At 29.2% G+C, this 14,710-nt stretch overlaps 1 protein-coding gene across 2 annotated transcripts in view; it reads right to left on the bottom strand.

The window, feature by feature from the left end:
- The window catches only part of Dok (docking protein homolog), a 32,160-nt gene that overhangs the window by 14,034 nt on the left and 3,416 nt on the right, over nucleotides 1–14,710 (bottom strand). The window contains exons 1-3 of one of the 2 annotated variants that reach the window (XM_075366861.1): nucleotides 13,321–13,464; nucleotides 7,290–7,469; nucleotides 4,422–4,575 (exon numbers count right to left, since the gene is read on the bottom strand). In XM_075366861.1, coding sequence (XP_075222976.1) covers nucleotides 4,422–4,575; nucleotides 7,290–7,292 — 157 coding nt within the window. In that variant the 5' untranslated portion in view covers nucleotides 7,293–7,469; nucleotides 13,321–13,464. Of the gene's footprint in view, nucleotides 1–4,421; nucleotides 4,576–7,289; nucleotides 7,470–13,320; nucleotides 13,465–14,710 lie in introns of those variants that run through there. The other variant, XM_075366860.1, reaches the window with a different exon arrangement.

Raw genomic sequence — 14,710 nt, 5'->3', positions numbered from 1 at the left:
GTAATTATTATTATTATTTTTGTACTCTATTATTTAAAAAGTTTCTCGATATTTTAAAGGGTCATAACTAAAAATTTGAGTGTAATGAAGAAAAACTGATTTCATTTTAAGATTCAACTTTCTAATTCACCTACTCTTATCTCAGTTCCATATTATATTTTTTTTTTGTTGACCTGTGGAATTAGAATACTGTAAAATAAACTCCTTTGTTACTTAAAATATGTAAATAAAAATCTTTATTTATTAATTCTAATAATTTTCTTAATACAATAAAAATATGTATGGAACTTGCTAGTAAAATATAAATCAAACTCACATACAATAAGACAGCTAAATAGATTCTGGCCAAAACTATGCCTTTTACTACTTAAAAATGTTGTTATCTAAATCCAACAATCAAACTTCACTAATAACATTATCAGTCAAATTCAAGAAATATTTTCAAAGTGACACAAATACTAGTATGTATTACATTATGACTAAACTAACTTTATAAATATGGGAAACCTTAATTCAGTTTTAAGAGTAAATTTTATAAAATGATATTTACTTTTAAAACTGAATTAAGTAATCAAGAGTAAATGATGGATTATAACTCTTAAACAGAGTAGTAAATTAATCTCTTTTTTAACACTATCTGCCCTAGTCTCTCTTAAGGTTAGGATATGTATTCAATGTATATATGTGAATAAATACATATATTATAATTTTACCTATTAAGACAAGTAAAAAAAAAAATCCAATAATACAGTATATCTTGAAAAACTTCCCTGTACAGAATAAAATGTATGTACTGTTAAGTATGGTATAAAATGATAAAAATGTCAAAGGCGAGGAGTTAATGTTATAAATGGAAAATGGAAAACAGTAATTAACTGCTCTATTAAGTTTTTTAAACTGTGATCACTCTTAATATAACAACTACCTCTTAATATTATATTCTGAATTAATAATACCTTCATAATTATTCTTGGTACAATGCTATAATATTTTTGGTTATAAACAATCAGAATAGATTTTCAACACAATTAATGTTTACTCACTGCACCTATTAGTCATCACAGAATGCTTATATTTCATATATCAGTAACACTTATCAAAATAACAACTATACCGCTAAAAAAATGAAAACAATTCTTTGTTTTAAAAAAGTATATATACACATTACATATTATTTAGTCATTTGATAAAGAAATTTATCAATGTTATTCTTTTATAAATAGGATTCCACAAATTCTATTTAGCTTTCTAGAAAAGACTTACCATTTACAATAAACAATATCTTCCTAGCTGTTATAAACACCACAATTGAAATAATTTTTATTTATCAACTGCAATATCACCCATGCAATCTGAGGTCTTAGTTGTCATTATTATTAATACTATTATTTTAACACAAAAAAATTATATTTCAAACATAACAAAGATAGCTGATTTTTTTTTAAATTCGTAAGATCCTAAAATGTCCCTTGTAGATTATACTTCTAATCTAGCAAAAGGATAATCACGCACAGTATCGTTTAATAGTGAAATTTTTTAAAAACATAATCTTAGTAAATGGTTAAAAATCTAACTGGAACCTCCTGCAACACATATTCTATAACCGTACATCAGTACGGTACTTTCAGTATTCTATAACCGTACATTTGGGAAATAGTCTGACATATACAAAGAGTATTTTGTATTATTTATAAATTTCATTAAATGTTAATTATTAAATCACCAACATAATAAAATATGACACTCACTTACTGCTTTCATTATTTACATCATTGTCATCAGTCTAATTTTAAAACTTTTTAAAGAGGTTTCCCCCACTAGATTTTTAATATATATTTTCCATTTTCTTACATCAGCTAACAGAAATTGGACACTTGATTTATTTACTTATATTTAGCTGGAAGTGCCCTTTATATAATCATTATGTAAAAGAGGTATTATATATTCTATTTTAATGATTATCAATATCTCCAATATAGTGACCGAAGAGAGAGAAAACAAACCAATCGAGAGATAAATTTCAATTGTTAGACCAGCAAACTTTTATTATCATTAAGCATTTATCAATAATGATGTTGATAATACAATAAGAATATGCTGCCTTAAATTATTTCAAAAATTATATTTATATAAATAAAATATTCCTATCTACATTATAAATTGGTTGTTGAAACCATTTCTAAACATCTAATTGTCATTACAAAAAATTAAGGCAATGCAGTTCTTTTACGTTTTTATATATATTTAATTGATAAAGCATCAAAAATCTTAAATAGAATTCTATACAGAAGAATTGAGAGGAGAGTGCTAGGAGAAGACCAATTTGGTTTCAGGAAAAGTATAGGGACAAAGGAAGCAATTTTAGGCCTCAGATTAATAGTAGAAGGAAGATTAAAGGAAAACAAACCAACATACTTGGCGTTTATAGACCTAGAAAAGGCATTCAATAACGTAGACTGGAATAAAATGTTCAACATTTAAAATAAATTAGGGTTCAAATTCAGAGATAGAAGAACAATTGCTAACATTTACAGGAACCAAACAGCAACAGTAATAATTGAAGAACATAAGAAAGAAGGCATAATAAGAAAGGGAGTCTGACAAGGATGTTCCCTATCCCCGTTACTTTTTAATCTTTACACAGAACTAGCAGTCAATGATGTTAAAGAACAATTTACATTCGGAGTAATAGTACAACGTGAAAAGATAAAGATGTTATGATTTGCTGATGATATAGTAATTCTAGCCGAGAGTAAAAAGGATTTAGAAGAAACAATGAATTGCATGGATGAAGTCCTACGCAAGATCTACCACATAAAAATAAACAAGAACAAAACGAAAGTAATGAAATGTAGTAGAAATAACAAAGATGGACCACTGAATGTGAAAATAGGAAGAGAAAAGATTATGGAGGTCGAAGAATTTTGTTATTTGGGAAGTAAAATTACTAAAGATGGACAAAGCAGGAGCGATATAAAATGCCGAATAGCACAGGCGAAACGAGCCTTCAGTCAGAAATATAATTTGTTTACATCAAAAATTAATTTAAATGTCAGGAAAAGATATTTGAAAGTATATGTTTAGAGTGTCGCTTTATATGGAAGTGAAACTTGGACAATCGGAGTACCTGAGAAGAAAAGATCAGAAGCTTTTGAAATGTGGTGCTATAGGAGAATGTTAAAAATCAGATGGGTTGATAAAGTGACAAATGAAGAGGTGTTGCGGCAAATAGATGAAGAAAGAAGCATTTGGACAAATATAGCTAAAAGAAGAAACAGACTTATAGGCCACATATTAAGGCATCCTGAAATAGTCGCTTTAATATTGGAGGGGCAAGTAGAAGGAAAAAAATTGTGTAGGCAAGCAATGCTTGGAATATGTAAAACAAATTGTTAGGGATGTAAGATGTAAGGGGTATACTGAAATGAAACGACTAGCACTAGATAGGGAATCTTGGAGAGCTGTATTAATCCAGTCAAATGACTGAAGACAAAAAAAAAAATTGATACATTTTTCAAAATGTATTCTATGATAGGAAAAATTGGTACCAACCAAACTATAATTTCAATTGTGATTATTATATTAAGGGAAAAATTGGTACCAATCAAACTATAATTTCAATTGTGATTATTATATTATTATTTAGTTTAGTGTCAGAATGATAATGTAAGATTATGTGTAGCCACCTGTTTTAAAATTTATCACAATGAAAAAAAAATTTAATTTATACCTAAAATGGATATATTGAATAAATTCTCAATTAAAAGCTTATTTTAAATGTATAGAAACACTCCTTAACTATTAAAATAAATAACTCATTAAACACAGATCTTATTAATGTATAAAATTATTCTTGTCAATCTACATGGCAAAGTGATAGTGCTTCAACTTCTCAATTGGAATGTTCTGGGTTCAAATCCTCATCAGGTATGGCATTTTCATGCACTAAAAATTTCTATTCCATATTACAATGAACAAGCTTAAACCTTAAATGGTGAATTAATTACCTACAAAAAGAAAAAAAACATTCTAAAATGTAATTACACACAAGAGCTAAATTGAGTAATTGATTTCTCAATTTACCTTAATCTGAAGGAATGAGAAATAAGCCAGACAAATTAGAACAAACATAATATCCTGGAAAAATGTTCATTTTGATTACTAAAATCGTACTTAAATGCCAACAAAATAACATAGATCATAATGAACACAGACCAAATGGTTCTACCTAAATAAATTTTTTTTACAATAATAATAGCTACAAATTTGTAAAAAGATTTTGTTTTGAAAAAATTAAAATTAAAATCAATAACCTAGCTAAAAAAAATGATTTAATACTTAGAAAAAAATAAAACAACCTACAATTACTTAAGCACAACAAATCTTGGAATTATTTTATTACATAATAAAGCAATATTTACCATCTCCTGATGAACAATATAACTCATTGTCTTCTTCAATAGTTTGTCTAGAGACATTATCTTTAAAAGCAACAGACTGGAAGGCAGCTATCCAGTCAGACATTTCAGAATCAGAATTAGCAGCAAAATGATGCACTATAGATTTAGTCACAACCTATATATAAATATTAAAACACAACCTTACAATCATTTAAGATAATTTTACTAATACTAAATGTTAAAAATGTAGGTCTAATGTGTATTTAATAACGTTTATCTTAAACAAAATCAGATCTTATCTTACATGATAGAATAATAATTAAAACAACATTACAACAATAAAAAAATAATCATTAGTTTATTAATGTGACATTAATCTTATAAAACTAATCATATTTAATATTAATATATGAAGATACTAACACATCCACATATTCTAATAAAATAAAATTAATTCAATAATGTTTAACCCTATTGCTAATGGCTCAATCATCAATAAAAAACTGTCCATCCACATATAAATAATTGTACATATGGGCAAATTTATTTTTGTAAGAGGTAATCTGGAAAAATCAGAAAATTATTACTTTAAAGGGTTATTCAAATGAAGTGATTTAAGTCCTACAATATGAAGTTGTAAAATAATGGAAATACATTCACGAAATAATTTTTAAAAAAATCAATTTAACATGAATAATGAAGAACGAGTTTATTATAATAAATTTATCTTATCCAGAAAATGATTCATACATTTGCTTTTAAGAAAGGAAGAATGACAAAAATTACAACTGGAAAAAGTCTTGGAAGAAAATTGTAATCATACACCCAAATTAACCAAAGAGAAGAATAAATGTAATAAGACTATAAAATAAAAGTTAATTAAAAACAAAAAATATCAGAGTAAGGGCCTATTGGTAATAAAAAATAAACCATCTACTTTACGAGGTATATTCATAAAATAAGGATATTAAAAATAAAATTAACTCACGAGAAAAGGATTTTATTTACAGTTTTACTTTACTACATATCTACTTCACTTTTCTACATAATCGCCACTCAGTTCTAAGCTGAGTGGCAAGCTTTTCATAATTAATTATGAGTTCTAAGCTTTTCATAATGCTGCACCAGTTTCTTTATCCCTCTGCATAGAAGTTCACCACCTGGGAATTAAACTAGTTGACAATGGCAGTCTTTGAGTTCCTTGTCGTTTTCAAACCGTAGTCCATCAAGCCACTTTTTCAAACGCAAGAAGAGGAAGAAGTCATGAGATGCAAGGCTGGGACTACATGGAGGGTGGTCAAAAAGTTCCCAATGAAACTCTTTAATTTTCTTCTTGGTTAAGGTAGCATTGTGACACACACTGTTGTAAAGGTGGATTTGCTAGAGGACAGTTTCCCGTGTTGTCAATTTTTGATTGCATGTCTCAATTTGGTGAGCATTTTGCAGTACATGTCAGCTATAACTGTTGCCAAATTCCATGAAATCAACCAAAATGACACCCTTTTCATCCCAAAAAACGGTACCCAACATTTTTCAACTCTAGTGAGGAAATTGCTTAAACTTTTTTGATTTTGAGGAACTTGAATGGCACCACTACATTGACTGTCTTTTGATTCTGTGTTGGTGTAGGATATCCACTTCTCATCGCCTGTAACAATGTGGGAAAACAAATCATCTTCATCTTGCTGATAGTGGACCAAAAACGCTTGTCTTCTGCAAATTCTTTGCTCTTTGTATTTGTCAGTGAGCATTTTCAGTACCCACCTTGCACACAATTTGCAATATCCAAGCTTTTCTGTGACAATTGTGTAAGTACAGGTGCACCCAACATGCGGAAATTAATCAGCCAGAGCACTAATTGTCAATTGCCGATCACATAACAGTTTTTGGTTCACTTGTTCAACGATTTCATCAGTCTGAATACTGGGCCTGTCACTCCACTCTTCGTCACGCACATTTGTGCAGCCAATCTTAAAGTTCAACACCATTGTCTAACTTTTCCTTCACTCATTACTATAGGTCCACACTAGGCATAACTCCCTATGAATTTCAGCAGCTGAAGATCCTTTTGCACACAAAAATCGAATCACAGTGCGCACTTCACAACTGGCGGGAGAAACGATTGTTGTGGACAATGCGATCTGCGTTCACCAACAGGCAAACGACTACTAAATCAAAATAATAATTGCAGTGGTTTCGTAAGTAGCTGATAGATGGCCCTGCATGCATGAAACTACTATAAAGTAGTAGTAGTACTATATTAGTAGGTGTTCAGACCTACTAATATTTAAATATAAGCCGATAGCCCTTACTTTATGAATATGTCTTGTGTTTTCCTATAAAGTCCAAGAAATTTTAAACACAAGAACAAACTTTTTCTTGTATATTAAAATTCACCATTTGGGATTTCAACTAGTTCAGTACAACTACTTTCTATTCCTCACTTTTTGAACCACTGAGAAACAAGCTACTACTTAAAAAGCAGAAACATATGGCGGTCTGAACTGTAATGGATAAACAAAAACATTCCTAACAAACATTTCTGACTTCTGCCTAACATAAGCATAATGGATGGATGCATGTTGTCATAAATGAGGAAACATTGAACCAAAATGCCAGTTTCTGGATTTGAATGGTAGATCTCGTAACTTTTCAGTTTTGAGATGCTAGTAATCAACAAAACGACATACAACAGGTATCTGATTATTTTGAAACAGTTCAACTTTTTCTTAGAGCAGGTCTAACTCTTGATTCCCTCCACAATTGGTAGAAAGCTTATTTTTATCAGCAATATTTATCAATTATGCAAAATATATATATAAAAAACCAATATTTTTTTTTACATATTAACATAATTTAATTAAAAAATAAATAATTTTAATATATTACCATAAAAACATGTGGCTGCTGCTTTTGCGCATCATGAGTTATTTTTATACAATTTTCAAGGGTAATAATTGGAATGGATGATGTTTTTCCTGCATCTTCTTCATTATCAAAAATTTCCAAACGTTCAATTCCATATTTGCTAGATTTAAACAATTGACAATATTTCTTTTGCCATGTTTTCTATAAAAACAAAAAAAAGAAAATGGATAAAATATAAAAAAATTTTAATTGACTTCAAATGTTAGAATTTAAATTTATATACTTCTGTATATTCATTTGTATGGTAAAAACAAATAATATTTAGAGTCAGTACAGAGTTTTTCCAAGAGCATACCTATCCTAGCTACATGAACTTACTTTGCATAAGTAATATATGAAAATAAACATTTTTATTTTTACATTAGCCATTTTTGGACTAAAAATTAATAGGACACTAACATCTAGGAGAAAAGAAGTATGTATAGAAAGAGCAAATAAAGAAATAAGTGTTATTTCATTATATTATATAATTTGGTTTAAGCAGGCATAAAATAATTATATTTTTATTTATTAACTAAAGTAAAAGTATTTACAACAAATAACTATTTTTGACATCAGTGCAGCCATCACAAGTTGTAACGTTTTAGTAATACTATTTGTTGCAGTAGGTTTTTATTTTTATTTTTTTAAATTATTTCAATTCACAATCTTTGGTGGTATCTAGTGCATATATATATATATATATATATATATATATATATATACACACACACACACACACAATATTTAATATAATATATTATATGATTAAAATATGGGTAGGCCTACAAAATGCACTGCTCAAATGAAACAGTGATGTTTAAAGGAAAGTTGCCCAGAAAGGAATGATTGTTTAAGGAAAAATACAGAAAGAAATGTCACGAATATTGCTGCAAAGATTTCTCAACAACGAGATTGTAGACCCTCACAAATGACAACGTAAAACAGTCAATTTTTGTGGAATGAAAGTCTAGAGTCTTGCTCATAGTGTCAGTTTAATACACAAATATTAGTCACACAAAATGGAAGAGCAACGTTCTCACTATCTCAGTTTGGTATGTGACGAAGGAGAGTTACTGGAAGCTATACTCATAAAATCTGATGACGAGACTATTGGTCATAAAATGAAAGTTGATGGTTGCATAGTTATTTCACCAGTTTGTACAACATTCCCAAATGACAAAGAGATATGGAGCTGTCGAGCGTAGAATGCTACCTCTAATATTAAGCTGGGCTGTAACTGTTCACAAACTGCAAGGTAGTCTGCCCTGTCTTGACAGGGCAGTGGTAGACCTCGGCAAGAAAAATTTTGCCAATTATGTCTCTCTTAGTCGAGTTAAAACTTTAGAGGGTATTGCCTTGTCTGATTTGGACCCACAGTTATTTAAGTTATTAAATAGACCACATGATTTGAAAGCTGTGACAGAAATGATCAGGCTGTATAATCTATACAATTTATAGGTTTCATTATTGCGAGTTGACAATTGGACAAGGTGTGAGAGTACCCGGTTAAAAAAAGTTTTTATAATAATTCAAGAACATTATTTACTGTAAAATTATAATATTTAACTCGCTTCATACAGGGTAATGTTGGCTGGGAGCTTGTTGTGTGACTATTTATTTAATATTGAAAAAATGAATTTATTATTATATAATATTCAGATGGAAATGGGTAGGACAAATGTGGATATAGTAGGAATTAGTGAGGTTTGGTGGGAAGAGGAAGGCGACTTTTGGTCAGGTGATTTTAGAGTAATTAACTCAGCTTCAAATAATGGGCAGGCAGAAGTAGGTTTCATAATGAACAAGAAGATAGGAAAGAGAGTAGAGTATTTCAAAACGCATAGCGATAGAATCATTGTAATAAGGATAAAATCAAAACCTAAACCGACAACGATTGTTAACATCTATATGCCTACAAGCGCACATGATGATGATGAGGTAGAGTGTGTATACGGCGAGATTGATGAAGCAATTAAACACGTAAAAGGAGATGAAAATTTAATAATAGTTGGAGATTGGAATGCAAGCATTGGAAAAGGCAAGGAAGGAAATATAGTGGGTGAATACGAGCTGGGCAAAAGGAATGAAAGAGGGGACCGACTTATAGAGTTTTGCACGAAATATAATTTAGTAATTGCCAACACCCAATTTAAAAATCATAATAGAAGAATATACACTTGGAAAAAGCCAGGCGATACTGCAAGGTATCAGATAGATTATATCATGGTTAAGCAAAGATTTGGAAATCAACTCGTTGACTGCAAAACTTACCCTGGAGCAGACATTGATAGCGACCATAATTTGGTGATAATGAAATGTAGATTGGGGTTTAAAAACCTGAAGAAAAGGTGTCAGATGAATCGGTGGAATTTAGAGAAGCTTGAGGAAGAGGAGGTAAAGAAGATTTTTGAGGAGGACATCGCAAGAGGTCTGAGTAAAAAAGATAAGGTAGAAAAAAAGAAAAGAACAGTACAAGGTGAAAAGATAAAGATGCTATGATTTTCTGATGATATAGTAATTCTAGCCGAGAGTAAAAAGGATTTAGAAGAAACAATGAACGGCATAGATGAAGTCCTACAAAAGAACTATCGCATGAAAATAAACAAGAACAAAACAAAAGTAATGAAATGTAGTAGAAATAACAAAGATGGACCACTGAATGTGAAAATAGGAGGAGAAAAGATTATGGAGGTAGAAGAATTTTGTTATTTGGGAAGTAGAATTACTAAAGATGGACGAAGCAGGAGCAATATAAAATGCCGAATAGCACAAGCGAAACGAGCCTTCAGTAAGAAATATAATTTAAATGTCAGGAAAAGATTTTTGAAAGTATATGTTTGGAGCGTTGCTTTATATGGAAGTGAAACTTGGACAATCGGAGTATCTGAGAAGAAAAGATTAGAAGCTTTTGAAATGTGGGGCTATAGGAGAATGTTAAAAATCAGATGGGTGGATAAAGTAACAAATGAAGAGGTATTGCGGCAAATAGATGAAGAAAGAAGCATTTGGAAAAATATAGTTAAAAGAAGAGACAGACTTATAGGCCACATACAAAGGCATCCTGGAATAGTCGCTTTAATATTGGAAGGACAGGTAGAAGGGAAAAATTGTGTAGGCAGGCCACGTTTGGAATATGTAAAACAAATTGTTAGGGATGTAGGATGTAGAGGGTACATGTAGAGGGTTAGGGATGTAGAGGGTATACTGAAATGAAACGACAAGCACTAGATAGGGAATCTTGGAGAACTGCATCAAACCAGTCAAATGTCTGAAGACAAAAAAAAAAAATATATAAATATTTGTATTATAATTTTGCAAGTTCCACAGAGACTAAACATCAATAATATAGACTGTTATCAACATCCTAGTCATACAGGAGACAGAGCAACACGGTAATGGAGCGAGCTGTCAGCGACTAAGGGTGTTCAGCTGTTCAGGTTTTTTTTTGGTATTTTTCCTAAGATTATCATCTGATTTGGTTAAAATTTATATGAAACCACTCTGAAAGTATACCCTTCAATTAAAAAAAAAATTATTGAAATCGGTTCGCTTGGAGATGTTGCGCAACATACATAAAAAAATAGAGTTGAAATGATAACCTTATCCTTTCTTGAAGTCTGTTAAAAATACTGGAAAAAAAATAATTCTTATGTAATTAAGTTTTCCAATTTTATATAAATGGAATTGTATCTGTAGTATATGTGTATCGATATTATTTAAAAAAAGAACCTTATGAAATATAAACTCCAAAAAAATAAACATTATCGATGACAAAAACATTATATACATAACAGTGAACATGGTTATGAGAAACAGATGTTATGCATGACTGGAAAGAACGATCCAATATAAATTATTTAAATGAATGTTAATATTTAAATGTAAATCCGTATTAACAGCGCCAATACATTAAGAGTAATATATTTTATTCATTGTGAACTGAACAATATTTATTCAATGTTTTATCTCTATAGATGATTTGCTGATATGTAGCTTAGATTTATTTCTGGAAACTAAACTACCTTATACAATAAGTAGAAACAAGTTTATAGATAAACAGCTATGATGTTTAAGGGTACCAAAATGTTCTGATTGTTAACTAGCAAAGGATAAACATTTAAAAAATATAAGGAAATAAAAATTTACAGAATCAGCACAATTTGTTTTTAACATGCCAACACTGTTAAAAATTTTATGGGGATGTGACTATATGAAGTGATCCAATGAGGGTTGCTTGACAATTTTTAATTTTTAAAAGTAAAGGTTTTTAAAGTAAAAAATTTAGGTACTTTTCAAGAAGATGCCTGCAAGCGATTTGTAGTTAGTCAGTTAGTTGCTGTAGTTATTGTTAGATGGCGCCACTGAAAGGAGAAAATAAATAAATTAAAATTATAATCTAACTTTACGTAACAAATTTATATAAGTAAATAAATAAATAAAAGTACATACATATCTAAAAGTACAAATTTAATCTAACCCAACTTAACCTACGTTCGCTAGTCAAGGTTAGCAAGTGAAGTAAGCATAGGTGAAGTTTGGTTACATTATATTTATTTATTACATAAAGTTATATTATAATTTTAATTTATTTTCTCCTTTCAGTGGCGCCATCTAACAACTAATAGACTAACTACAGACTGCCTTTCTTCTGTTGGCATCTTCTTGAAAAGTACCAAAATTTATATACTGTGATAAACATGCTCCCTCATCTACCAAAGTTGTAAACAAACAAAAGGTATTCTATAATTGTGATTTTATTTACCGCAAAGATAAACAATCATCAAACTGCATTTTTCATTATGGCTTTATAACAGTGATTAGTATCAATTTATTTTAAAAAAATTTTTAATAACTTCCATTAAATATTAACTAATTAATACTACTGCATTTGTTAACAGTAACATAATAAAAATTGAAATGAGAACAGGAAGTAAACTTATAAGTGTTCTGCCATAAACTGAAACGTAGCAGTCATAAAAAAAAATATTACCTTTGACAAACAGCAATAAAAATGAGGCGAATTAAAAACTGGCAATGTAATCATAATACAACTTACATGCAATTAGGCAATCATCATATTAATTAAATTAGCAGAAATTCCTTGAAAAGATTTAATGGGTAAATATTAATTTTTAAACCCAGCCTAATATATTAAAAAAAAAAAAAATATCCTTTTTCAGATAGACATAACCTATTTATAACAGATTACAAAAGTTGTAATGAATATAAGTACTATTTATTCATTTATTAATTTTTAATGATCAGAAAATCATGAAACAGATGAGCACAGAATACTCAGTAACAGAGCAAATCACGTTTATTCACAAACCAATTGAGATTAGATGTATGTTCAAATAAACTAACAGTATGAAAACTGCCAAACTGCTTAAGTACTGAACTGCTAAAGAAGTGGTTAAATTTACTCCAGCAGATTACAATTTCAACTTTTTCTAATTGTGTTCACTTTTAAATAAAATGCCTATAAAGTCATTATCTCATATTAACCCAACAGTTTTTAAGTGAGAAAGTATATGCCACAGATTAATTTATTTAAATTCCAATATCTGTAGCTTATTGCATCATGAATTTACAATGTCCTTTGTAAACTGATATTAAATCTTAATTTTAAAACGGGTAATTTTGGCTCTGTTCTTAATAGTGTCTCCCTTAAAAAGTTAGAGAACCGATACTCATTTTTACTATATTGATTTGCCGTTTTTGCCAAATTTTGAATATTTGTAAACTTCAGGTTATGGTTAATGTCTTTATATACATCTAGTTCCACAAGGTAATATGTAAAAGTCAATTCCATTACAGATGGAGCATGCAGGTGTTCTTTATACTTATACCAATGTTTTCTACCATCACTACAAACAAATTTTAATACACTGCACAAAAAATACCAATATCTAAACAAGCTAAAAAAATATGAAAATTATAAACACACTAAATTTGGCAAAATCAAAATATTAATCAAATATAATATAAATTCCATACATTAATTACTTACCAAAGGAATATCCTAAAGTTTTAAAAAACCATTAACTCTACTGCTAAAGGTTCTGCTTAGATATATGTTTTGTCATTTTCATCAAAGAATTTTACCCTATTCTTAATAAGGTTCAGTATATGTAGCTTGTTAAGTCATTGGATTTGAGAAATTATTAATATGGTATCAGAAATATTTCTAAATTGAAGGACAAAGAGTAGGTATTGTAAGATTTAAAAAATATAACTGTTAGCAAGATAACATAATACTAATATACATTAAATTTTGAAAGTAAATAGAAACTATTATAAAAGAAATAAAATAAGCGATTATGAAAAAAAATCATCACAGATGATCATAAGTATTATCATATATTATCATAATTTGCAAGACTTGAGTTGTCAATAGTACATCATCCACATGCTGACAACTTCTCCTGAATGATAACTAGATATAGACTTTTAGAACAAAATTTTTATATTATTTTACTACATATTTTTATTTTTTGTAAATGGAAACTCTTGGCCAGACACATACATTAAAATTCAAGCAATGTGTAAAATTAACTTCCTTATCTTTTTACCATCCATTTCTACAATGACATAGCCCTTCTATGTTGTGACATACTCTTACGTCACATTACATACCCATACTCTTCTATTCTGTGACATTATTGCTATTTTTATTTAATTTTGAAAATTTAAGCAAATACGATTCTACCGCTACAGGACCAGCAATATTGAATAAACTCTGGGTGTAGCATCAAAAAACTGGTTTAGAAATGAGAGTACTCTTTGAAATTTGATGGTCTACTGACATAACGAAGATCTTTCACAGATATTAATCAGTATTATATTGAATCTTAGCCAAAAAAAGTCTTCAAATTGATCTGAGATAGTTCCTACTCTAAATTATTTCTCAACACACATGAACGCAAAAATTAAGCTATTGGGATTGGTTCTCTGTAGGAAATGGCTAGCAAAGTATACTTATATTGAGGAATCAATATTATATTATTTAAGGACTTTCATGAAACTTATCTGCCTAATGACAGCCTAATGTGTTCATAAACCTGTTCTTTATTTTTTTGAAATAAATTACTTTTGACAGTTCAATTCTACTAAGATTGTCTTTTTAAGTTATAAGTTCCAACTTTAATAGTAGCTATTTTTTAACTAAAATAATATACGTCATCAGTATCCAACTAAACAGCTCTATAAAACATGGAGATCTCCTTACCCAGACAAAATAATTTTTCGCAGGTAGTAAAATTAGGACAAGAGTATTCTCTGTCTTACGGTTTATAAATAAGCTGTTATATTAATTAAAAGCTACTGCAATGTAATAAAATGAATGTAGTGTTTCTTTCATTTCCTTAATAAAAAAATAATGGGGAAACTGATATTATATA

This window comes from Lycorma delicatula, chromosome 5, assembly GCF_047948215.1.
Source record: "Lycorma delicatula isolate Av1 chromosome 5, ASM4794821v1, whole genome shotgun sequence".
NCBI classification, from domain to species: Eukaryota; Metazoa; Arthropoda; class Insecta; order Hemiptera; family Fulgoridae; genus Lycorma; species Lycorma delicatula.
This window is presented reverse-complemented; position numbering and strand designations above follow the sequence as displayed.